Source organism: Lithobates pipiens, unplaced genomic scaffold (genome assembly GCF_037356315.1).
Source record: "Lithobates pipiens isolate NorthernLeopardFrog02 unplaced genomic scaffold, aLitPip1_a1.2 Scaffold_19, whole genome shotgun sequence".
Classification (NCBI taxonomy): Eukaryota; Metazoa; Chordata; class Amphibia; order Anura; family Ranidae; genus Lithobates; species Lithobates pipiens.
The window spans coordinates 587,885,199-587,912,718 of record NW_027507764.1 but is presented as its reverse complement, the minus strand read 5'-3'; the positions used below and the strand labels follow the sequence as shown (position 1 = coordinate 587,912,718).

At 48.4% G+C, this 27,520-nt stretch overlaps 1 protein-coding gene across 2 annotated transcripts in view; it reads right to left on the bottom strand.

Moving 5' to 3' along the window:
• LOC143997746 (cyclic nucleotide-binding domain-containing protein 2-like) overlaps positions 1-27,520 on the bottom strand; it is a 117,245-nt gene that overhangs the window by 23,528 nt on the left and 66,197 nt on the right. For both annotated transcript variants that reach the window (XM_077493539.1, XM_077493538.1), the window contains exons 7-10: positions 17,490-17,628; positions 16,947-17,058; positions 13,034-13,115; positions 11,540-11,684 (exon numbers count right to left, since the gene is read on the bottom strand). In XM_077493539.1, coding sequence (XP_077349665.1) covers positions 11,540-11,684; positions 13,034-13,115; positions 16,947-17,058; positions 17,490-17,628 — 478 coding nt within the window. The remainder of the gene's footprint in view (positions 1-11,539; positions 11,685-13,033; positions 13,116-16,946; positions 17,059-17,489; positions 17,629-27,520) is intronic.

Genomic DNA, 27,520 nt, shown 5'->3' with positions numbered 1-27,520 from the left:
CCATTAAATTATTCATCAGTTACTGTGGCCAGAGCCATTAAATTATTCATCAGTTACTGTGGCCAGAGCCATTAAATTATTCATCAGTTACCGTGGCCAGAGCCATTAAATTATTCATCAGTTACCGTGGCCAGAGCCATTAAATTATTCATCAGTTACTGTGGCCAGTGCCATTAAATCAATAATTGACCAGTGGCATTAAATAATAATCAGTTACCGTGACCAGTGACATTAATATTAATTTAATGGCACTGGTCAATTATTAATTTAATGTCACTGGCCACGGTAACTGATCAATAATTTAATGCCACTGCTCACGGTAATTGATGATCAGTTACCGTGGCCAGTGACATTAAATTAATAATTGACCAGTGGCATTAAATTAATATTAATGCCACTGGTCACGGTAACTGATTATTATTTAATGCCACTGGTCAATTATTCATTTAATAGCACTGGCCATGGTAACTGATGAATAATAATCAGTTACCATGACCAGTGGCAGTACATTTACCCTTCCCCCCCTCCCCCGCCATGCTGCATATTAGAGAAATCACAGACACTGACAGTAACAGCCAGACTCTCAATTTATTATTAAGCATGCTGCCATGCAGCCTGCATCCCATATAGCGTCTGATTAGCTTATTATTTAGTGCTTACTTACTTACTGATCGACTTTTCTTTGTCCCCTGACCCTGTCTGTGCTGCTGTCTGGAGTGGACTTGCTGTAAGGAATTTTCAGGTTCCTCCTCGGCGGCGCTGGCTCCTCTTGGTTGCGGTCGCAAACAGCAAAGCTTGGGCAGCAGCTTACTATGCTCCGGCTCCTCCCATGTCCTCGGGCTGCCTCTGCCCTCCAGCCGTGAGTGACGTCATGGCGCCGGGACAAGGAGGCAGCCTGTAATGTAGGGTGACCACGTTTCCAAACTGTCATTCAGGGACACCCCCCCCCCCCCCCCCCCCCAAAAAAAGATGATTTTTTAGCCAATTTTTGGGGCAGGGGCATATGAAATCAGCAGACCTGTGTGCAAGATCAAAAGCGGGCCCTAGGCATTAAGAACAACAACACATGTCTTAAATTGCACTAAATATTGGCTTAAAGGGGGTGTTGTTTAGGGCTGCAACTAACGATTATTTTCATAATCGATTAGTTGGTCGATTATTGTTTTGATTAATCGGTTAATAACCTTAAAAAAAAAAGTGGGTCAAATTGACGTTTAATAAATAGGGAATGCGGAGTGTATGGCGGGGGGGTAATATGTACAGGAGAGGAGTGCAGAATGTATGGCGGGGGGTAATATGTACAGGAGAGGAGTGCGGAGTGTATGGCAGGGGGGTAATATGTACAGGGGAGGAGTGCAGAATGTATGGCGGGGGGTAATATGTACAGGAGAGGAGTGCGGAGTGTATGGCGGGGGGTGATATGTACAAGAGAGGAGTGTATGGCAGGGGGGTAATATGTACAGGAGAGGAGTGTATGGCAGGGGGGTAATATGTACAGGAGAGGAGTGTATGGCAGGGGGGTAATATGTACAGGAGAGGAGTGTATGGCAGGGGGGTAATATGTACAGGGGAGGAGTGCGGAGTGTATGGCAGGAGGGTAACATGTACAGTGGAGGAGTGCGGAGTGTATGGCAGGGGGGTAACATGTACAGGGGAGGAGTGCGGAGTGTATGGCAGGGGGGTAATATGTACAGGGGAGGAGTGCGGAGTGTATGGCAGGAGGGTAACATGTACAGTGGAGGAGTGCGGAGTGTATGGCAGGGGGGTAACATGTACAGTGGAGGAGTGCGGAGTGTATGGCAGGAGGGTAACATGTACAGGGGAGGAGTGCGGAGTGTATGGCAGGAGGGTAACATGTACAGGGGAGGAGTGCGGAGTGTATGGCAGGGGGGTAACATGTACAGGGGAGGAGTGCGGAGTGTATGGCAGGGGGGTAATATGTACAGGGGAGGAGTGCGGAGTGTATGGCAGGAGGGTAACATGTACAGTGGAGGAGTGCGGAGTGTATGGCAGGGGGGTAACATGTACAGTGGAGGAGTGCGGAGTGTATGGCAGGAGGGTAACATGTACAGTGGAGGAGTGCGGAGTGTATGGCAGGGGGGTAACATGTACAGTGGAGGAGTGCGGAGTGTATGGCAGGAGGGTAACATGTACAGTGGAGGAGTGCGGAGTGTATGGCAGGAGGGTAACATGTACAGTGGAGGAGTGCGGAGTGTATGGCAGGGGGGTAACATGTACAGTGGAGGAGTGCGGAGTGTATGGCAGGGGGGTAATATGTACAGGGGAGGAGTGCGGAGTGTATGGCAGGAGGGTAACATGTACAGTGGAGGAGTGCGGAGTGTATGGCAGGGGGGTAACATGTACAGTGGAGGAGTGCGGAGTGTATGGCAGGAGGGTAACATGTACAGTGGAGGAGTGCGGAGTGTATGGCAGGGGGGTAACATGTACAGTGGAGGAGTGCGGTGTGTATGGCAGGAGGGTAACATGTACAGTGGAGGAGTGCGGAGTGTATGGCAGGGGGGTAACATGTACAGTGGAGGAGTGCGGTGTGTATGGCAGGAGGGTAACATGTACAGTGGAGGAGTGCGGAGTGTATGGCAGGGGGGTAACATGTACAGTGGAGGAGTGCGGAGTGTATGGCAGGGGGGTAACATGTACAGTGGAGGAGTGCGGAGTGTATGGCAGGGGGGTAACATGTACAGTGGAGGAGTGCGGAGTGTATGGCAGGAGGGTAACATGTACAGTGGAGGAGTGCGGAGTGTATGGCAGGGGGGTAACATGTACAGTGGAGGAGTGCGGAGTGTATGGCAGGAGGGTAACATGTACAGAGGAGGAGTGCGGAGTGTATGGCAGGAGGGTAACATGTACAGTGGAGGAGTGCGGAGTGTATGGCAGGAGGGTAACATGTACAGAGGAGGAGTGCGGAGTGTATGGCAGGAGGGTAACATGTACAGAGGAGGAGTGCGGAGTGTATGGCAGGAGGGTAACATGTACAGTGGAGGAGTGCGGAGTGTATGGCAGGGGGGTAACATGTACAGGGGAGGAGTGCGGAGTGTATGGCAGGAGGGTAACATGTACAGTGGAGGAGTGCGGAGTGTATGGCAGGAGGGTAACATGTACAGGGGAGGAGTGCGGAGTGTATGGCAGGAGGGTAACATGTACAGTGGAGGAGTGCGGAGTGTATGGCAGGAGGGTAACATGTACAGGGGAGGAGTGCGGAGTGTATGGCAGGAGGGTAACATGTACAGGGGAGGAGTGCGGAGTGTATGGCAGGGGGGTAACATGTACAGGGGAGGAGTGCGGAGTGTATGGCAGGAGGGTAACATGTACAGTGGAGGAGTGCGGAGTGTATGGCAGGAGGGTAACATGTACAGTGGAGGAGTGCGGAGTGTATGGCAGGAGGGTAACATGTACAGTGGAGGAGTGCGGAGTGTATGGCAGGGGGGTAACATGTACAGGGGAGGAGTGCGGAGTGTATGGCAGGGGGGGTAACATGTACAGTGGAGGAGTGCGGAGTGTATGGCAGGGGGGGTAACATGTACAGTGGAGGAGTGCGGAGTGTATGGCAGGGGGGTAACATGTACAGTGGAGGAGTGCGGAGTGTATGGCAGGAGGGTAACATGTACAGTGGAGGAGTGCGGAGTGTATGGCAGGAGGGTAACATGTACAGTGGAGGAGTGCGGAGTGTATGGCAGGAGGGTAACATGTACAGTGGAGGAGTGCGGAGTGTATGGCAGGGGGGTAACATGTACAGTGGAGGAGTGCGGAGTGTATGGCAGGAGGGTAACATGTACAGTGGAGGAGTGCGGAGTGTATGGCAGGGGGGTAACATGTACAGGGGAGGAGTGCGGAGTGTATGGCAGGGGGGTAACATGTACAGTGGAGGAGTGCGGAGTGTATGGCAGGGGGGTAACATGTACAGTGGAGGAGTGCGGAGTGTATGGCAGGGGGGTAACATGTACAGTGGAGGAGTGCGGAGTGTATGGCAGGGGGGTAACATGTACAGTGGAGGAGTGCGGAGTGTATGGCAGGGGGGTAGTTAGTGGAGAGAGGAGGAAGAGGAGTGCACCTCCTGATAGTCTGTCAAAGTTCCAAGGATACCAGACAGTACAATTATCCCCGTGATAGCAGCCAGTTTGTCTTTGAAGATGGGGAAGGGGGCAAGTTGTGAAAGAAGAATACTTGCAGTGATTTTGGGGGATAAGAGCGTGCTGTATGTTCTAGGAGGGCACACTTTGGGAGGGGAGAGAAATTGTGCAGGAAGGGGGGGGGGTTGAATAAAAAAATCTGACCCCCCCCCCCCTCCAGCACAATTTCTCTCCTTTGCTAAAGTGCCTCCTAGCACATACAGCACGCTCTTATCCCCCAAAATCACTGCAAGTATTATTTTTTGACAACTTGCCCCATGTCTCTGTGTCTTCTTCTCCTGCAAGTGCCAAGCACAAACCTCAGATCAGCACATCCCGTCCTGTTGTGTCCGTTCTCCTCTTCCTCCTTCTCCTGTCTGTGAGCCGAGGAAAAGGGGGAGGGGACTTCAGTCCATGTGTCAGTGTGAGGTGGGCAGGAGGGGGGAGGAAGGGAGAGATGCCGTGCAGTACACACTGTAATCGCAGCGTGTGGGAACAGAAATACCTCACACAAGCTGCAGCCTGCAAGCCAGTCACTGGAGCCAAGTGCGGAGGTAAAAGAACCTGCAGTGACTCCCAGCAGCACTAGCGCGGAGGAGGAGGATGTAAAATCCTCCTCCGCATTCAACGCTGGGCTGTGACGTCACTGGTTGCCAGACGCAAGGCGGCTATAGCAACCAGTGATCAGGAGGAGGTGGAGGCGGAGATAGAGCCAGCGCTATGGAGGCTCGGTCCGCCCCTGTTCCCAGATTGTCAATTTCATTCCGGGACAACTTATGCCAGCATCACGAGGGGGTGGTGCTTGTGTGCCGGGTGCAGGAGCAGAGCTGCCGCCACCAGCCTGAGCCTTATTGTAACACAGGACAGACACAGAGAGTCCAGGGAGAGTGTAGTGATTAAAACACATAACACACTGTCTGACAACCGGCCCACTGAGCCAATCGGCCCACCGGGAAACTCCCGGTAGTCCCGATGGCCAGTACAGGCCTGCAGGAGACGCACAGGAAGTGACCTCAATCTGATGAAAAAAGGCGGGAAAATACCCAGGAGGCACACAGGAAGTGACCTCAACCTGATGGAAAAAGGTGGAAAAATACCCAGATGGTGCACAGGAAGTGACCTCAACCTGATGGAAAAAGGTGGAAAAATACCCAGGAGGCGCACAGGAAGTGACCTCAATCTGATGAAAAAAGGTGGGAAAATTCCCAGGAGGCGCACAGGAAGTGACCTCAATCTGATGAAAAAAGGTGGGAAAATACCCAGGAGGCGCACAGGAAGTGACCTCAACCTGATGGAAAAAGGCGGAAAAATACCCAGGTGGTGCACAGGAAGTGACCTCAATCTGATGAAAAAAGGTGGGAAAATACCCAGGAGGCGCACAGGAAGTGACCTCAATCTGATGGAAAAAGGCGGAAAAATACCCAGGAGGCACACAGGAAGTGACCTCAACCTGATGGAAAAAGGTGGAAAAATACCCAGATGGTGCTCAGGAAGTGACCTCAACCTGATGGAAAAAGGTGGAAAAATACCCAGGAGGCGCACAGGAAGTGACCTCAATCTGATGAAAAAAGGTGGGAAAATACCCAGGAGGCGCACAGGAAGTGACCTCAATCTGATGAAAAAAGGCGGGAAAATACCCAGGAGGCGCACAGGAAGTGACCTCAATCTGATGAAAAAAGGCGGGAAAATACCCAGGAGGCGCACAGGAAGTGACCTCAATCTGATGAAAAAAGGTGGGAAAATACCCAGGTGGTGCACAGGAAGTGACCTCAACCTGATGAAAAAAGGTGGGAAAATCCCCCGGAGGTGCACAGGAAGTGACCTCAACCTGATGGAAAAAGGCGGAAAAATACCCAGGTGGTGCACAGGAAGTGACCTCAACCTGATAGAAAAAGGTGGAAAAATACCCAGATGGTGCACAGGAAGTAACCTCAACCTGATGAAAAAAGGTGGGAAAATACCCAGGAGGCACACAGGAAGTGACCTCAAACTTCCCAATATAAGCCCAGCGCAGACACTCCCAAATGCTGACATTTCTTCAGTCCCCCCTTGTTCCTTTGCTAGTGTGTGATCCGTCTAAACTTGTTGTGACCTGGAAACCTATTTGTCTATTCTTGTTTGCTGCTGGCCATTGACCTCGGATTTGTACCTTAAACATTCTACTTCTTTGCCCCTTTTGTACTCAGTCGCCAGATTGGAACCGACCCCCGGCTTGGATCTCGACTGTTCTTCTTCTGATTAACCCTTCTAAACTTTGTTGCCAAACTGGACTTGACCTTAGCTTGGATCTCGGACTAAGGCTTGCACGGTGCTCCTCACCCCTGGCACCCGTGCCCAGGGCAGGACTTAGGGTGGTGGGGGCCCCTGGGCTTGAGTCACTTTCGGACCTGTATTTATCGGCGTATAACACGCACCCCAAGTTTAGGAGGGAATTTTAAAGAAAAAAACTTTTAGGAGGGAAGTTTAAGGAAAAAAAACTTACATTTAAATGCCCATCAATGCAGCTTTATCAGTGTCCATCTGCAGCCTTGCCCATCCATCTGCAGCCTTGTCCAGTGTCATTGCAGCCTTGTCATTTTCAGCCTTGTCATTTGCAGCCTTGCCCTAGTGTCATTTGCACCCTTGTCATTGCAGTCTTGAGGTTTAAAAATGGTGCCACGAGATACATACATAGAGTCCTGTGTATCTTGGTGGCTCTCGGGTCCTATCGGCGGCTCTCGGGTCCTCTCAGTGGCTCTTGATGGCTCTCGGGTCCTCTCGGCGGCTCTCGGGTCCTCTCACAGTCCCGAACGGAGCCGAGAGTAGCCAAATGTACTTGGCTCGGCTCACAGTAACACCCAGTCCCTGTGTTATGTCCATCATAGGGCGGGACTGTGTGTGACTGTGAGCGGCACAAAGCCGAGTACACTCGGCTATGTATCTCGGCGGGGCCCACAGGGTCCCCTATTGGGCGGGGCCCATGGGCTTGAGCCCAGTCAAGCCCAATGGTAAGTCCGGCCCTGCCCGTGCCACTCTGTGTCCACCAAGTCTCTGTCTCCAGAGGCTTCAAGGACCCGAGGTGCAAGGGAGGCCTCTCCACTACTTCGGTCTCACCTCAGGTACGTGGCCCTCGTGACAATAAGATAGAAACTCCTGGCCTTTCAATTGCTTCATCCTAGAGCTACTGTCATTTATCTTAACCAAAAATTATTTTGTTTTTATGGACAAGCTGTATTTACAGGTGCAGGGTGTAGCCATGGGCACGTGCTGCACCCCATCCTATGCTAACCTCTATCTGGGAGGATGGGAGAGAGAAGTTTTCTCCAGTGATCAATATGTGCCCTGGCTCCTCTGCATCCTGTGTTGGTTCAGATTTATTGATGACCTGCTGGTGATCTGGACCGGCACAGAGAGGGACCTGCATAGGTTTATGGATCAAGTGAATATTAATAGCTACAATCTTAAATTTACATATTCAGTGACTGTGCCACAAATATCTTTTCTTGATCTTAATATTTCAATTGATTCAGAAGGCTATATACAATCTGAAACCCAGTGCTGGTAACATCCTACTTCACGCCAGTAGCTCACACCCGAACTCGTTGATACGAAGCATTCCTTATGCTCAGTATCTCCATCTTCGGAGGAATTGTACTTCGGACATAGATTTTAAAAAACGTCAGATCTTCTACGAGAATGGTTACTTGCACAAAGGTATTCTCGTACTCTTTTAAGACACTCTTTCAATAAGGCATGTACCAAAACAAGGAGGGGCCATACTATACAACACCCCATCTATGTGTGTTCATCAAACCGTGGGCCTGGTTACAAGGTTTTCCACTTATGACCCACATTTGCAAACACTTATTGCTAAGAATTGGCATTTCCTCACTGAGGACCATACCATCTCCAAATATGTCAGACCCACTCCTGAACTTATTTTCAGATGAGCAACCACATTGAGAGAACAACTAACCTCTAGCCACTATGTACCACACAGAGACAGTAACTCTCTACCACTAAGGAACATATCGGTGTGGCAACTGTCCACGCTGTCCATGTGTCAGAGAAGGCCAAGGTATAAGGTTACCAAATGGCCAATGGCATAGATCAAAAACATTTTCTGATTGCTCATCCAAAGGAGTTATATTCATCATGAATTGTAGATGCGGTGTATTTTACATCGGCAAAACAAAACGTGAGTTGAGACAAAGAATTGGAGACCATACATACTATTCAGATGGAGGAAAAATAGTTACACCTGTTACCAGACATATAAGGCTCTAAGATAAGTACCATACTGAAATGTTTTTTTCTTTGTCTTTGAGGTAATCCCAATGAACCCGGGGGGGGGAGGGGGGGGCAATTGGGACAAAATCATACCTCAACATGAGATGCTCTGGATAGAGCGTCTGAACGCAATGACCCCACCTCACCTCAATGAGGCCAGTTCATATAAACCTTTTTTATAAAATGTGGCTCGAATTGCGGCAGTCAAACATTTCTCTTTCCCCCTTTTCTTCTCTGCGTGCTTGTCAGGGCTGGCTTAGGCCTTCCTTCTCTGGGCTGGCTGCTCAGCTGTTGGCTAATTGCCAGCTCTCATCTCTCTCCACAGTTACCAGCTGTTCCTGATCCTGCTCGTCTGACCTGCCTACTTAAAGCTGTCCAGCTCACTTCACCTCTGCCTTCGCCTTGGTCACATCATAAGAAATCATATCCTGTGGTTCTGTTTAAAGACTGGCTTGCTGACATCCCTTCTGGCTTCTTATCCTGCTTGCTGTTGCTCTTCTTGGATCCCTGACTTCTGGCCTGGCTGATTACCCGATCTGGTTATTGACTTCTGGCCTGGCTGACTACTCTATCCGGTTACTGGACTCTGGCTATGCTTTGACTATGCTTTCTCTATTTTCCTTTTTATTTTTATTTAATAAACAAGTGTGATTTAGGCTCGGTTCACACAGGGGCGACTCAGATCCAACTTCAGGTCGCCCCTAGTCGCCTCAGGTTGGACAACATTAAAAATCAATGTAAGTGAATGAGAGCCGTCTTAATGCACGCTACTGAAGTCGCTCCGACTTCAAAAGAAGTTCCTGTACTACTTCAATCCGACTTGTAGGCGACTTGTACCCATTGATTTCAATGGAGGTCGCCTCCAAGTCGGATCTCTGTCTATACGGAGGCGACTTTGACAGAATTATTAGCTCTGAAGGGAGAACTCCACGCCAAATTTATGAAAAAAATTTGGCGTGGGTTCCCCCTCCGAGAGCATACCAGGCCCTTAGGTCTGGTATGGATTCCAAGGGGAACCCCCTATGCCGAAAAAACGGCGTGGGGGTCCCCCCCAGATCCACACCAGACCCTTATCCGAGCACGCTACCCGGCCGGCCAGGAAAGGGGGTGGGGACGAGCGGGCGCCCTCCCCTCCTGAGCCGTACCAGGCCGTGTGCCTTCAACATGGGGGTTTTTTTTTTTACCACTATTGCTTTATATTGGCTTTTGAAATTCACAAATGCAGCAATTTAGAAATGTAATGCAAGGTTTAGCACTAGGAAACACTTTTTGAAAGATAAAGAGTGCATTTTATATAAAACTATAGAGATCAGACCAAAATGAGGGACAAATGAGGAGGAAAGAGGAACAGAGGGACATTGCTCCAAATCAGGGACAGTCCCTCCAAATCGGGGAACAGTTGGGAGCTATGTATCTATGTATGTGCATGCGTGTATATTTATAATTTGTTTTTGAAATTTGCCATATATAACACCCATGAAGCTAATATATTTGCCCTTATCCTATAGATATACCACTCTCTATAGGGACCATTTTTTCACCCATTGAACCTGTATAACCAAATGCACCCCCTTGGGTATGTAACTCTATGAATGTTTTATACCTATATAAAGAAACTCTATTCTATGTTACATTATACTCACCACTCTGGATGGATGGTCTTTGAGTTTAACTGATTACAATCCTTTTTCTTAAATAGACTATTATTCTGTGTATCCTGTGCCTCTCAGCGGGCTCCCGTGCCCTCCAGGGGTGGGTCGTCTTTCCTTGGCCCCCTATCAATCCGACGCCTCTTGGTAAGACAATTGAACATTGGGGGGGGATTCACAACAGATAGTTTATTTACAAAAAATGCTATTATATATATATACATAAAGTACTGATATCTGTTCACTGTATTCTGTGACTAATGTGTATTTTTCTCTACCTTCATAGTTATGTGATAATCATCTTTTAATCACCATCTAACTGTAAAAAGCTCCTGAAGAAGCGGCTAATGTAAACGCACGAAACATGTAGAGCAACCAATATACACATGGTATCTATGTTCTAGTTGTCATGATCTGGTGCAGCTTTAGAATTTTGCCTTGATTATCACTATTTGTTTTATTCTGTGAATCTGTCATGATATTTATTTTTGTAATAAATGTATACTGTACCATTAAAGTCCAAAATAGCCTCTTCCTTTTCCGATCTATAAAATTTGAAGAAATGGATAACCCAGCCATCCTTTCCTGCAAAAGGGTGGCCATTGACTTCAAATGGGTTTACCACAAATGTTAGGAACTTAGAAAAAGATGAATGAAGCTGTTTGCAAACCCAACCCAAGTAAATAATGGTTACGTTTTCCTGATTCCACTCAGTATCACTTGAAGCCTCCTCCTTCCCCTACAGTTCCCTTCCTATCTATACATATTGAAGGGACAAAGGTACCAGAAATAATAATCTTATTGTCATGGCACTTCTTTGCATTCCTTCAAATTATTGTCTGCTGTGACTCAGCTGACCAGGGAAATATCTACACAATGCATTATAGGGTGTTCCTTATTTCGGGTGTCCTATCATATAAGGTCCTCCATCCGATGATGTACGCTGCGTACTGCGCATGCGCAGTACACAGCAACACAGATTCCGAAAATTGCCAGGGATGAACGGCGCCGTGAGTCCAGGTTCTATCCCCACTATCCAAGTGGACATAGAGTAGGAATATAAAAGAGCTGAGCGCAGCGAGGCCAAGCCCGAAGCGTGGCGAACCCTATGTCCGCTTGGATGGTGGGGCTACCACCTCCACTCACAGCGCAGGCGCCGTTCAGCTTCGGAGATTTTCCGAAGCTTCGTCTGCTCCCTTCCTGCGCATGCGCAGTACGGGGTGGACACTATATGATGCCCGGACACTATATGGCAGAACACCGACAGGGAATCTGAAAACCTTTTTGGCCAAAACCTTGTGGTTCATAAATTCTGGGGACTCCCCACGAACCCACGATTGCAGAAAACCCAGAAACGCCTCCTACTGATAACATGATGCAGGGGAGAGCTTGTACAACAGGATGCCATTCAGGTGACCCTAGCATAGCATGATGTAATACGACCCAACATTCCGGCATCCACGGAATCCAATGGGGATCATTAGGGAGACTCACAAAGTATTGTCCAGGTTGTAGAGAGTCTATACGTAGGTAGACGGCCGCCATCAGCTCTCTTGGTAAGTTCACATTGCCGGGGTCTTCAGCATAGGACACGGGCAGACCATATCTCCTGGCCAGGTCTTCCACCGAGTACACACTACTGGATAAAGCAAAGAAAGTTCCAAATAGGTTTGAGTTTATCATAGTCCTATTCAGAGACCCCTTTCATCAGAGTCCCCATCAAAGCCCCTCTTACATGTGAGTCCTCATTAAATTCCCCTCTTACAGTAGAGGGCCAGATAAAATATTGCAGTGGGACAGATTTGACCAACGAGCTGTAGTTTGGAAATCCCTACCATAGATGACAAACCCAACACACTGTGCCAATATCCTAAGGCAGTGATGGTGAACCTTGGCACCCCAGATGTTTTGGAACTACATTTCCCATGGTGCTCATCAGGGCCGTCTTTAAGGCAGGGCAAAAGGGGCAGCTGCCCTGGGCCCTGTCATTGTTGTGGGGCCCAAAGCAGCTGCCTCCTACTTGCCAACTATCCCAGTGTAAATTCCCTTGTCCCTTGAAGTTTTAGTCCTGTGCTGTGTCCCGATATCTCAGTGTGAAGTGATGGTACTAATGGTGGCCAGCTCTGCCCTATTGTTTTGTACAATTGACTCACCTGCAGACCCTGTGTTTACATGTAAATAACCAGCATTCATATGTAAATAGTGGTGGCATTACTAAGTAAATAGATGCGGCTGGCAGCAAATAAAGGTGGCATTCATATGTGTATTATGCTCCCCTGCAGTGAGGAGATGATGTGCTGTGACTTCTAGCAGCCAATCAGTGAGCAGTGATACTGTACAGTAATCTCAAGCAACCAATTAACAAGCAGAAATCATTTGCTGCAACCTCTAGCAACTAATCAGTGAGCCGTAATGTGTCCTGTAACCTCTAGCAACCAGTCATTAAGCAGTAATGATATGCTGTAATCACTGGCAACCAATCGCAATAGCTGCCTGATCTGATACAGTAAACTGATTTTAAGTCTAGCTGCTATTTATTGTATGTCTCAGAGCAGGAGGAGAGCAAAATTGCATGGGGGGGGGCCAAGAAAATTTTTGCCCGGGGTCCAATCAATATTAAAGACAGCCCTGGTGCTCATGCACTCTGCAGTGTACCTGAGCCTCATGGGAAATGTAGTTCCAAAACATCTGGGGTGCCAAGGTTCGCCATCACTGTCCTAAGGCAATGGTGCTCAACCCGTGGATCTCCAGCTGTTGCAGAACTGCAAGTCCCATCATGCCCCTGCCTTTGGGAGTCATGCTTGTCAGTCTTGCAATGTCTCATAGGACTTGTAGTTTTGCACCAGCTAGAGGGCCACAGGTTGAGCACCCATGTTCTAAGGGAACCACTATAGCACAGAGCAAGACTTGCCCTAACCTGGAGGCACCTCCAATAACTAAAAACATATCTTTCATTCATATTGGAAGTCATTGGTCCGCCAAACTCACCCCCTCTCTGGTAGGATGTCTGTCGCTTCCTTGATTGTGCTGGATAGGGTGCCATTAACGCTGGAGTTTGCTTCAGCCTTTCCTGTCATAAACAAGAAAGAACAATATGAAGACATAATCTGATTGGTTATTTTCATCATTTAAAAATAAAAAAACGACAAAAGAACGGGACTTTATAGGTGCAAAATCAGATGAAAAAAATCATAATAAATATATAAAAAATATTCCTTTTATTGGAAAAACAGAATACAAATACATATATTCCATAAACCAAAACAGAAAAGGGGGTACAGGTTGTGACTAAACGCCTAATATTTCACAGCTCAACCAGTGTAGCAGTAGATGGAGAACTTTGCAACATGTTTCGCCTTTAAATCTGGCTTCATCAGGGAAAGCTGGTCATTCATGATATGTACTGCCTTCTGTGTTTTTTAAAAGCAAAAGGACTAGAAACTGCCGGGACAACTAGATGGGCCACCTCGTTCCAACCAACCATATGCTAAGGGTGGCCACGTTGTGGGAGCCAGGACACAGAAGCATGCTGTCTGTTTTGATTCAGATACTTTGAGAAATTATGATCCTGGTTGATGTGTCCTCTTTGGCGCCATCTTGCTGCCTATAGCGCATTTTTGGACCATCTATGACCACCCTTAGCATATGGTTGGTTGGACGAGGTGGCCCATCTAGTTGTCCCGGCAGTTTCTAGTCCTTGTGCTTTTAAAAGACACAGTAGACGGTACATATTGTGAACGACCAGCTTTCCCTGAGGAAGCCTGATTTAAGGGCGAAACATGCTGGAAAGTTCTCCGTCTACTGCTATGCTGGTTGAGCTGTGAAATATTAGGCGTTTAGCCACAACCTGTACCCCCTTTTCTGTTTTGGTTTTATGGAATATATGTATTTGTATTCTGTTTTTCCAATAAAAGGAATATTTTTTATATATTTATTATTATTATTATTATATATTATTTTTTCATCTGATTTTGCACCTATAAAGTCCAGTTCTTTTGTAGTTTTTTTCATCTTAATTTGGGGACATGGTGCTAACAAATAGATTGATATACTCATGATCACAACACGCTATATCATTTAAAAATCGTTTTTGGCCTTTGTGTGGGCCTGGGCTCTTGGACAGCCACTCCAAGGCAGCCATTTTCCAGAAACACACAGCTCAATGCAAATATTATATGCTGACTGCATTAAAAACCCAACTACAGGCTTAGGATTTTTTCCTTTCCAGTTGCTTCTCACCTCCCAATTAAATAATCTCCCCAATCTTTAAATATATATATTTTTCCAGGTGTCTGGTCGTGACATTGTAGGTCTGGTCATCATGTAATGGGTCTGGTCATGGAGTTACAGGTCTGGTCATACTGTAGTATCACAGATCTGGTCATGGAGTCACAGGTCTGGTCATGGTGTCACAGGTCTGGTCATGGCTTTACAGGTCTGGTCATGATGTCACAGGTCTGGTCATGATGTCACAGGTCTGGTCATGATGTCACAGGTCTGGTCATGATGTCACAGGTCTGGTCATGGAGTCACAGGTCTGGTCATGGAGTCACAGGTCTGGTCATGGCGTCACAGGTCTGGTCATGGCGTCACAGGTCTGGTCATGGCATAACAGGTCTGGTCACAGTGTCACAGGTCTGCTCACGACACCACAGGTCTGGTCATGGCGTCACGGGTCTGACCACAGAGTCACAAGTCTAGTCATGGCATCACAAGTCTGGTCATGGAGTCACAGGTCTGGTCATGGAGTCACAGGTCTGGTCATGGAGTCACAGGTCTGGTCATGGAGTCACAGGTCTGGTCATGGCGTCACAGGTCTGGTCATGGCATCACAGGTCTGGTCATGGCATCACAGGTCTGGTCATGGAGTCACAGGTCTGGTCATGGCGTCACAGGTCTGGTCATGGCATCACAGGTCTGGTCATGGCATCACAGGTCTGATCACAGAGTCACAGGTCTGGTCACGACATCACAGGTCTGGTCATGGAGTAACAGGTCTGGAGTCTCAGTATAGGTTGTCAGGAGCAGGTGCATGGCATTTTCCTTGTCTGTCTGTCCACCTGCAAGGAGATTGATTGTGGCCAGACTTGGAGTGGAGACCACACCTGCCAAGCTTGCAGTCTCATGCTTGTGATAGAGTGTGTTAGAGTGTGTAATATCTGATCATGCTGCCTGTTTGTCTGCCCTGTTTTGATAGATTGGATTTTCCTGTGTATGACCTCCGATCGGATAACAACTATTCTCTGAGCACTGCCTGCCTTTTACCTGGACTCTCATTGAACCGCTCTGCCTGTCTGCCAACCACAATTACCTGTTTTCTTTGCTCAGTTTGTGCATGCCCTGGTGTGGTAGCCAGGCACTGTAGCATTGTTTATAAGTCCTGTGGGCAACCAAGTACTGGTAGGCCTGCTTGCCTTATGGGAAAGGAGGCTGCTATAGGTGAAAAACACAGTAGCCAGCTATAGTGTCTGACCACATGCCTTAGGGGTAAGTGTCATGGAGTCACATGTCTGGTCATGACATCACAGGTCTGGTCATGACATCACAGGTCTGGTCATGGCATCACAGGTCTGGTCATGGCATCACAGGTCTGGTCATGGCGTCACAGGTGTAGTCATGGCGTCACAGGTGTAGTCATGGCGTCACAGGTCTGGACATGGTGTCACAGGTCTGGTCATGGCGTCCCAGGTCTGGTCATGGAGTCCCAGGTCTGGTCATGGAGTCCCAGGTCTGGTCATGGAGTCCCGGGTCTGGTCATAGAGTTACGGGTCTGGTCATAGAGTTACGGGTCTGGTCATAGAGTCACGGGTCTGGTCATGGAGTCACAGGTCTGGTCATGGAGTCACAGGTCTGGTCATGGCGTCCCAGGTCTGGTCATGGCGTCCCAGGTCTGGTCATGGAGTCCCAGGTCTCGTCATGGAGTCCCAGGTCTGGTCATGGAGTCCCAGGTCTGGTCATGGAGTCCCAGGTCTGGTCATAGAGTTACGGGTCTGGTCATAGAGTTATGGGTCTGGTCATGGAGTCACAGGTCTGGTCATGGAGTCACAGGTCTGGTCATGGAGTCACAGGTCTGGTCATGGAATCACAGGTCTAGTCATGGTGTCAAAGGTCTGGTCATGGAATCACAGGTCTGGTTATAGAGTCACGGGTCTGGTCATGGCGTCACAGGTCTGGTCATGGAATCACAGGTCTAGTCATGGTGTCAAAGGTCTGGTCATGGAATCACAGGACTGGTTATAGAGTCACGGGTCTGGTCATGGCGTCACAGGTCTGGTCATGGCGTCACAGGTCTGGTCATGGCGTCACAGGTCTGGCAGGAATCTGCGGCAGTTTTCTACATGGAAAACTGCCACATTCCCTCCGTTAATCAGGTGCAGACCTGTTCTGGTTTCTACTTTCAGGTTGAAATAGAAACTGGCACAGGTCTGCACCTGATAAACAAAGGGAAAGTAGTGGTTTTCCATAGATAAATCTGCTACTGACTCCCACCAGGTATGGCCAGTCATGTGACTTGTCAGCAGGCAGTTCACATCGCCGGGCCGAGAGATCGGAGCATGCAGCTCCAGCTCTCCTGTTCTCTGTGCTGCCTGTCATAGACACAGCAGAACAGAGAACTGATCACTCCTAACAAAGGGGCTGGCATCTAGTTATTGTAGCACAGGTCACAGTTTCCCCCACCATTATAATGGCTCGGGAAGCTTAGGTAATTCCCCGGTCTGTGTCCAAGCACATACATGTCCAGCTGGCGATCATCGTCATCTGACAGTGATCACCTGACAAAGCAATGTAACCTAAATGCAGTTTTGTCATAGGTTTGAAAAGTCCCTGAGATAAAATAATGCTGGTCCTGGAAGGGTTGCTATACTACTGTCCTTGATGGCACCCTCAACCCCATACACACCGGATTGATGGAGCAGAGAGTTCCTCCCCAGCAGAGCCTCGTGCTGTTTGATCCACTTGTGGAAAGACGGACAGCGGCTGAGATCCACCAAACGTAGAGCTTCACAGCGGCCCTGCAGCAGGAGAGACAAAATGACAGGAGCGGTAAACAGCCTGGTCACTTGCATATTGCGTGGTATGAGTGTCAGAAGAAATGACAACTTGAGAAGGCCAATAGGTAGCACTGGACCCCCAAGATTGTCCTAGTGGTATTCCTATAGAAAAGTATCATACATTTATTCCAAGGTAAAAACAGGTAGAAGATCAAAAGAGGAAGCCAGCGTGTTTCAGGGGTCCAATCTCCCCCTTCATCAAGGCTTAAAGGCTAGGTTCACCCATTGCTAAATATGGTCCATTGAGACAAGGGTCCCCAGTAGGATAGCCCCTCCCGATAGCAATACATAAAAAATAAAAAAAATGAAAATAATACATATTTTTTAAAGCACCACTGTGACAATGTAACTTGATGGAGTTTTCAATGGAAAATTCTGCTTGACATGATCACCTTTGTAACAAAGATAATGTTCTTGGTCTCGTGAGTGTCTTCGACTATGACCTGGCCGTGGTGGCACTCCTCCGCCTTGCAGTGGTCGGCCAGCGTCTCCAGGCTTTTATCGGACCAGGTGGAGAAGAGATCCAGAGATCTGGAAGAAGAGAGAGTCCCCTGATGAGTATGGGTGGAGTCCTTCCGGGGGGATTTCCAGGAGGAAAAAATAAAAAATAAAATCATCTGAAGAAAGAACTGTCTGCGTTGTTCAAATCTACCAGTCAGATTCAAAGTTTCACCCTAGGTTCACATCTACCAGCTTGATGCAGTTTTCAATCATGTTTCGCGTTTTTAAAAACCTGCGTTTTTATGTTTAATCGGTGTGGCGTTAAGTAGGCTCTATGGACAAGCTTAAATTGGATTAGTCGATCCCTAACCAACCCCAACTGTTGGAAGTTTTATTCCCATATATCCTCCCAGTCCTCCGTATCCATATCAGGAACATCCACTCACCATTTCGAGTGCAGATCCTCCAAACCAAAGCAGACCAAGGGCAAGGGCCTTACCCCCCATAGTTGGAAATGTACGTAAACAATGGTTGACTTTAGGGATGAGCCAAACACCCCCCGGTTCGGTTCGCACCAGAACTTTCGAACGGACCCCAAATTCGTACGAACTTTAGAACCCCATTGAAGTCTATGGGACTCGAACGTTCGAAACGAAAAGTGCTAATTTTAACGGCTAATATGCAAGATGCTGTCCTAAAAAGGGTTTGGGGACCTGGCTCCTGCCCCAGGTGACATGGGTCAATGCCTAAAATGTTTTAAAAAATGGCCGTTTTGGCGGGAGCACTGATTTTAATGACGATTAAAGTGAAAAAAAAGTGAAATATTTCTTTAAATTTGGTGCCTGGGGGGTGTCTGTAGTATGCCTGTGAAGTGCCACGTGTTTCCTGTGTTTAGAACAGTCATAGGAGATGTTTTGTAAGTTGGATGTTTGAAAGTAGGGGCCTGCCCTATATGCTCTGCAGAAATGGCGGAACAAGGTGTTGGTTTTGCCACAACATTGTAAGCCCTCAAAGTGACTCTTGGGGGGCGCTGGAGCGCCCTGCTGTGAACGATTATATCCAGAATTGTAATTACATGCCATTGTTGAACAGTGGTAGAAATATTGACCTTTGGTGGTTGTGGTGCTGGTGCCACAACACTATAAGTCCTCACAGTTACTCTGGGTGGGCACAGGAACGGGCCCTCCTGTGAAATATTATATCAAGAATTGTAATTACATGTCCCTGTTAAACAGGGGCAGAAAAATTGGGCCTTAGGCACTGGTGCTGGTGCCATGACACTGCAACCTCTCCCATATACTCTAGTTTTAGTGCAGGAATTAGCCCTGCTGCAAAGCATTGCATCAAAAATTGTAATTAAACGCCCCTGTTAAACAGGGGCAGAAAAATTGGGCTGATGGCACTGGTGCTGGTGCCACGACACTGCAACCTCTCCCATATACTCTAGTTTTAGTGCAGGAATTAGCCCTGCTGCAAAGCATTGCATCAAAAATTGTAATTAAACGCCCTGTTAAACAGGGGAAGAAAAATTGGGCCTTAGGCACTGGTGCTGGTGCCACCACACTGCAACCTCTCCCATATACTCTAGTTGTAGTGCAGGAATTAGCCCTGCTGCAAAGCATTGCATCAAAAATTGTAATTAAACGCCCCTGTTAAACAGGGGCAGAAAAATTGGGCTGATGGCATCACCCAGAACCAGAAATGTTCTTCCAACATATCAGCGGAGGAGGAAGAGGATAGACAATCAACATAACAGGACAGTCACTCAGCATCAGCATAGGCAGTCTTGAAGGGATGTGATATTTCAAAAAAAATTATCCGGTTACATCAGCTTTAGGTGCTTGGTAGCTGTGGGTGATCCAAGACTGATTCATCTTGATGAAGGTCAGTCGATCAACTGATTCGGTGGACAGGCGCACCCTGTGATCGGTAACAAAGCCACCAGCAGCACTGAAGGTGCGTTCCGAAAGAACGCTGGATGCAGGACAGGCCAATAGCTCAATTGCATACTGTGCAAGCTCTGGCCAGTGATCCATCCTCAAGACCCAGTAAGCCAGAGGATTTTTGGTGGGAAAGGTGTCCAAGTCTGACCTTGCCCCTAGGTATTCCTGCACCATGTAAATCAGTCGCTGGCGATGGTTGCTGGAACAGATCATACCTTGGGGCTGCGGACTAAAAAATTGTCTGAAAGCATCGGTCAGGTGGCCACCTTCTCCACCGCTCCTTCTGACCGATGCCTCAGCAACACGTTGTCCAGGACCAGGAGTTTGTAACCTCCCAGTCTCTGGGAACGCGTTGCACAGACCTTTCTGCAAGGCCTCCCGGAGATGTCTCATCCTCTGCTCCCTTTGCGACGGCAAGATAAGTTTGGCAACCTTACCCTTGTACCGTGGATCAAGGAGAGTGGCCAGCCAGTAATGGTTCCTCTTCTTGATCCGAAGAATACGAGGATCCTTCCGCAGGCTTTGCAGGATCAGGGAGGCCATGCAGCGTAGGTTAGCTGAGGCATTCGGTCCGGAGTCCTCTGGGTCACTAAGGACAACATGATCCGCAGCTACCTCCTCCCAGCCACGTACAAGTCCACGGGTTTCTTGGGACTGTAAATCATCCCTACAAGACTGATGCTGCTGCTGATGCTGAGTGCCAGCCTCCACCTCCGTGCTGCCACAATCATCCTCCTCCTCCTCCTCATCCTCTTCCTGTGTGATGGGTGGCACAGCAGGAACACTGTCTGGATAAAGGGGGCCTTGAGAGGCAAGGAAGTCCTCCTCTTCCTGCCTCTGTTCTGCCTCAAGTGCCCTGTCCATTATTCCACGCAGCGTATGCTCCAAGAGGTGGACAAGAGGTACAGTGTCACTGATGCATGCACTGTCACTGCTCACCATCCTTGTGGCCTCCTCAAACGGTGACAGGACAGTGCATGCATCCCTGATCATGCCCCACTGGCGTGGTGAGAAAATACCGAGCTCCCCTGACCCTGTCCTGGTGCCGTAGTCGCACAGGTACTCATTGATGGCCCTCTGCTGCGTGTGCAGCTGCTGCAGCATGGCCAACGTTGAGTTCCACCTGGTGGGCATGTCACATATAAGGCGGTTCTTGGGCAGGTTCAACTTGGATCTCAGCCAGCCGAGCACAGGCATTAAATGATCGGCGGAAATGCACACAGACTTTCCTGGCCTGTTTCAGGACATCCTGTAAGCCCGGGTACCTGCCCAAGAACCGCTGCACCACCAGGTTAATGACGTGAGCTACACAGGGCAAATGGGTCAGTTGTCCCTGTCGGAGGGCGGAGAGGAGGTTGGTGCCATTGTCGCAAACCACCATTCCTGGCTTAAGCTGGCGTGGTGTCAACCACCTCTCGGCCTGCCCCTGCAGAGCTGACAAAACATCCGCCCCAGTGTGGCTCCTGTCCCCCAAACAAACCAGCGCAAGCACGGCATGGCATGGTTTTGACTGCGTACTTGCATAGCCCCTGGAACGCCTACTGAGCACTGCTGGTTCTGAGGACAGAGCACTGGAAGAGGCCATGGAGGAAGAAGAAGAGGAGGGGGTGGAGGAGAGAGGTGTGTCACAACCAATAGTAGCATTTTGGAGGTGTGGTGGTGGAACAACCTCCAACACTACTGCACCTTGTCCTGCATCCTTCCCAGCTGCCAGTAGAGTGACCCAATGGGCCGTGAAAGACAGGTAACATCCCTGTCCATGCCTGCTGGACCATGAGTCAGCGGTAATATGCACCTTACCGCTGACCGCCCTGTCCAGCGAGGCAAGGACATTGCCTTCCACATGCCGGTAGAGAGCCGGAATCGCCTTCCGTGAGAAAAAGTGGCGTTTGGGGACCTGCCACTGAGGAACCGCACATTGTACAAACTCACGGAAGGGGGCCGAGTCTACCAACTGAAAAGGCAGCAGTTGAAGTGCTAGCAATTTAGCCAAGCTAGCATTCAACCGCTGGGCATGTGCATGGCTGGGAGTGAACTTCTTTCGCCGGTCCAGCAGCTGGGGCAGGGACATTTGCCTGCTATAATCGGACGTGGGTGTACCGCTAGCAGAGTTCCCGGAAGCACTTGGCTGTGACACACCTAATTCTACACCTTCATTCCTCTCAGAGCAGGTTTCAGAGAGGACTGAAGGTCTAGTGGGGTTGGAGATCCCAGCTGATGAGGAGCAAGGAGAGGTCCGCTTTGTTCTTTGGTGTGGGTCTTTGAGGTACATTTGCCAACGAGCTGCATGGCAGGTCAACATATGTCTGGTCAAGCATGTGGTGCCCAAGCGGAGCACGCAGACAGCACGCACAATCTCCTAACACTGACTGAAAGCTCTATTTAAAACGAGCAAGATAGTTAGCTATATAGGTGGATATAGCGGTGTGTACTGGGTTCAGAGCACGCAGACAGCACGCACTATCTCCTAACACTACTGACTGCAAGCTCTATTATAAAAGATAGATATATCGCTAGCTATATAGGTGAATATAGCGGTGTATACTGCGGTCAGGGCACGCAGACAACAACCACTACAGAAGAGCAAGAACGAAAAATCGGCCGATAACGATCGGTGTGTATTGTGTTGAAGGTACACAGAACACCCACTAACTGCTACAGATGCCAACACACTACACAAGGCCACAGCCTGAGCTATGATTGGCCACAGGCATCCTGCCTGTGGCCAATCATGGCTCTCCTCGCTGCCGGCGCTGTGATTGGCCAAGCATGCGGGGTCACAGTGCATGCTTGGCCAATCATGAGCCAGCAATGCACTGCGCCATCGCAGTGAATTATGGGCCGTGAGCGCCACACGAATTTGGTGCGAACGGCCCATAACATTCGGAATTCGCGACGAACGGGCGAACAGCCGATGTTCGAGCCGAACATATGTTCGACTCGAACATGAAGCTCATCCCTAGTTGACTTCAAACATATGCTTTGGTCATGCCCTCAAATGCGGGGATTCTGGGAGGAAGTTACTAATTTTATCTCCTCTTTAAAGTGGTTGTAAACCCTTACAACACACTTTGACCTACAGGTAAGCTTAGATTAAGGCTTACCTATAGGTCCAAGAAATATCTCCTAAACCTACACGGTTTAGGAGATATTTGCCGAAATACAGGCACCGATGTCTACGCCGCGAGTGGCGGCTCCTGTGTGCATGCGCGGGAGTGACGTCATCGTGGCTTTGCCGAATGACAGCTTCGGAGCAGCGAGACCCACCAAGAAGATGGATGCGCTGGACTACAGGGGACAGCGGTGACATCGTTGGCTCCTATGTCAGGTAAGTGACACATAATGGACTACTATGCGATGCGATGCGATGCATAGTAGTCCATTATGCTTTACCTTTGCAGGGAATGAAAGAGGAAGTAACACCCATCAGGATTTACTTCCTCTTTAACTACTATTCCCATCCCTATGACCGTGGAAGTATGCTTGCTCGGCCTTGTGGGCTCCTTGGCTTTCCTACGAGCAACCAAGTCCCTGATAGATCTACTGCTGTTCTACGCAAGTGTAGCGGTTGGGATCAAATGTCACACGCCTGTAAATTTAGTTTTTTGGCGTCAGAACAGTAAAGGTTCTGAGGGATGATTATGTAGGTTGGCCTTAACACCAGTCTGGCCAGGCTGTGTTTGGAGGTTCTGCCTGGTCATGTGAACGGTGAGGTGCACATGACAGGCCAGAACCAGGCCTGGTTGAATGTTTGGGTATCAGCCCTCTCGGAGCCAATCAGTGGGAGTGCCGGGGCCCGCTGAGGAGTCTGGGGGGGGGGTACTTAAACGGGTGTGGGTCACGTGTTTAGGGTTCCGGAGTTGTTTGAGAGACCCGTGTGGTCTGGCCTGGTCCAGGACCGGGGTAGCCCTGTGAGGGGTCCCGGTCACAAAGTGTTCGACAGCCCGCAACATGTTCCTGTCAGTGGCCCCTGATAGACCCGTCTGGTCTGGGGTAGGGATCCGTCTGTTCCCGAGTCTCGGACTCGGCTGGTCCGAGGCGCAGTAACTGAGGGAGGATTCAAGGTGTCCGGGTGTGCTCTCGGCTTGGAGGGACACCGCAGCTCGTAGAAGTGACTGGGGGAGGACTCTTCGGAGGAGGGCCGGCAAGTGGCATCCTGAGAAGTGCCTGGCTACTGAGTTGGGAAGGACATTGATGAGTTCACACTTTTCCAGTACCACAAAGGAAGCGGGAAACGTTCCAGGTACAGAGGAAAAAGGTTCCTGTTCACCCTTAGTTATTTGTTCAAGTTTGAGTCAACGTGCTGACTGCCATGATCTCTGGCTAGAGATCTGTTCAGCCTTGATGTACCCAGCTGCGAGTGGCTACTCTCTGGGTGGAAATAGAGACTTTGCTAGACCTGCAGTTCAAGGTGCCTGAGTTCTTCACCCCGTGCCCTCTGTTCCCTAAGAGACTGTGTTATATGAAAGTTCTACTGCAAAATAAAACCCCTTTTAAAGGACTTCATCTGTGTCAGTGTTCAAGTCGTTGGGTATCAACCTTGGGAACCCCCTAGAAGTGGAAGAGCAGGTCAGGAGAAGGTAACCGGTAAGCCCAACAAGTCAAGGCCGCCCTGCAACGGGTTATGGCCGCTACACATAGGAAAGCCATAGTAGTTAAATTGAACAAGGCCCCCCTCCTTACATTTTTGGAAGTCTCTGATAAATGCTTCTATCCAACTGTATAAGGCCACCAACTCCTCACGGGGGTTGCCCAGCCAAGTTCAACAAAGTGTGGATGGAATCTCTTCATACTAATGAATCCTAAGATATATCATCACCGTGTGGTTCCTCTTTCCTTACTACCCCTTGCCCCAAGTGCCCTTTAGTAGAGTCCTCTCATATATACAGAATCTTTACTGAATTGGAGGTGGTTGTGGTCATGTGTTAATCCTTACATCCAAGGCTGGACTGGGACAAAAATTTGGCCCTGGACTTCATCCAGACCAGCCCACTTTCATTTTGCAAACAAGCACAAAAACAGTATATAAAACTATATGCAATTGTGCAAAAAAACATAAGTAGCATAACATAAGGAGTCCTCACTAACCTCTTTTTTATTATTTCACTTATTCTCCTCTGTATTTTTCTCATCTTTCTCACATCACTGCATGAAGTTGAGGGGGGAGTCATTACTTTGTCACTGAAACCGGCCCACTGAGCCATCGGCCCACCGGGAAACTCTCAATGGCCAGTACATGCCTGGTTGAGAGTGCCTGTATACAGTAATAGTCTTTGATTACTCCTCCCTCCTGGTGGACCCGAGCAGATTGATTGATTTTTTTTTTGTTGTACTCTTTTAGTTCTATGAAATATGTTTCATCTCTATCTTATGTTTCGAGCTGAGGAATGCCCAGAGGCTCTGTTTTGTTAACCACTCGCCGACCAGCCGCCGTCATTATACTGCGGCAGGTTGACTCTATTACACAAATAGCCGTAGCTGTACGTCGGTTCATGCAATAGATACAGTGGGCGCACACGCGCACGGTGCCAGAGGTAACCCGGCGGCAGCGATGTCTACCAGCCACCCGCGACCGCTCCACTGAGAGCCAGAACGGGGATCTGTCAATGTAAACAGAGAGATCCCCGTTCTGACAGGGGAGTAGAGAGAGATCTGCTGTTCCTAGTGATCAGGAACAGCGATCTCTCTCCTCCTCCAGTCAGTCCACTCCCCCCTACAGTTAGATACACCTCCCGGGGAACACTTCACCCCTTGATCGCCCCCCTAGTGTTAACCCCTCCCCTGCTAGTGTAATTTATACAGTAATCAGTGCATTTTTATAGCATTGATTGCTGTATAAATGTCAATGGTCCCCAAAAAAAGTGTCAAAAGTGTCCAATCTGTCCCACAAAAAAAAAAAAGAGAGAGATCTGCTGTTCCTAGTTGATCAGGAACAGCGATCTCTCTCCTCCTCTAGTCAGTCCCCTCCCCCCTACAGTTAGAAACACCTCCCAGGGAACACTACACCCCTTGATCGCCCCCTAGTGGTAACCCCTTCCCTGCTAGTGTAATTTATACAGTAATCAGTGCATTTTTATAGCATTGATCGCTGTATAAATGTCAATGGTCCCCAAAAAAGTGTCAAAAGTGTCCGATCTGTCCCCCAAAACAAAAAAAAAAAAAGATCGCTGATCACCGCCATTACTAGTAAATAAAATAACTAAAATGCCATAAATCTATCCCCTATTTTGTAGACGCTATAAATTTTGCGCAAGCCAATCAATATACGCTTATTGCATCATTTTTTACATTTTTTTTTACCAAAAATATGTAGAAAAATACACATTAGCCTAAACTGAGGAAGAACAGGGGCTACTATGTCAATTTAGTTTTTGGCTGGGCTGTAGTTAGCTCAGACTGATTGTATAGTTTTTCACTTGGGTTTTTAACTAAGCTTAAGTTGGGTTGTGATTTCTCACTGTCGCCAGTAGATGTCACTGGTGCCACTGGTCATAGTATGAGATTTCACAACCAAAACTAAGCTATGAACATTTATATTTCCTTTAGCCAATCTAGTAGGAAGTTTATGGCACTGGTGCATGCTGGAGGAGGATATAAATACATGGGACTGGCCATGGGCTCGCTCTCTTCCCCTGAGCTGAGGCCTAGGGAGGCGCTGCAGGATGGAGCTCTGCTGTTTGGCCCAATAGCCTGTTTTCGGGCCTAACGTGTGCTGAAGTGGCCCTGAAGCTGTCCTGCCTGGTGTGGAGGAAGCTCTGCCAAAGGAGGAGACCTAGGGGAGGCCCCTCGCTGGATATAGCCAGGAGGAAGGCCGTTCTCTCAGAAGGGGCTGGTGACTCGCTTGGAGGACGCACTGAAATTCGGGAACGTGCTTACAGTGTTGCTGGGTCAGCAGTGACGGAATTATAGGGGTCGCCAAGATCGCCATGGCGACCGGGCCCCTGGCTGCAGGGGGCCCGAGGGCCCCCTGTACTCTTCGATAGGAGGGGAGGCTGAGAGGAGCTCCCCGATCATCAGCCGAACTGAAATCGGCACTGTGCGGGAGCTCCTCACATTAGGCTTAGTGAAAGCACAGTGTGTGCTCTTTGTCTCCTCCTAGAGTGCAGTACCCGGCAGGAAGAGCAAAAGGTAAATGTCTGCTGTTTTTTTTTTTAATAAGACTATCTACTGTATTTGTGTTTGTATGAGTGTGTGTGTGTGTGTGTGTGTGTGAGCATGCTTGTATGAGTGAACATGCTTGTATGTGTGTGTGTGTGAACATGCTTGTATGTTCTAATTTTTTTTTTTCAGCATCTACACTAGCTTTGTGCATACTTATAATTATTAATCTGTTTTTAGATATTTTGGTTTCCATTTTTACCACACCATCCACCATCGGGTACACCCTTTTATGCTGGTACATTCTTTCTGCGCCGGATATCGCATCCATCTATTTGCCGCCTCAGTTCCCGTGGAGACAGTGTGTCCCTGGCCCGCCCAGCGCCCACCGCTGTACGCTGCACTTGTCGCCCGGACTGGTGAGTCCGCCTTGGCCAAACTACCTATTCATAATATACTCTCATGAATTTATTTTTATCCATTGGTCAGTACATTATTCATATAATTTTTATTTCTCTATAGGAACTTTGTGGTAGCATTAGCTCCTGATGAGTGGGGAGACACCCACGAAACGCGTCAATCTTTTTATTGTGATGTCCTAGCTACACTATATACGAAACACACTTATAAGTCCTTGACCATTCACTTAGTAGTCCTTGACTATTTATTACAAATTTCATTTTGTTTTTATATCTATGGGATGCATAGTCACCTTGTGCATATATTTGTCGATGTCGGATATGCTATCATGGGCACTACTCTGCCACATTATTTAATCAATTTATTTATTACTGTCATGTGTAGTTATATGTGGATACTATATATTATGTTATAAATCATGTTTTTATTGTCTTAATGTTTATACATACTATGAATTGGATTCATTTATAATGAGTAGTTTTTTACTAAACATTGAATTAAACTAATAAACATGGCTTTAA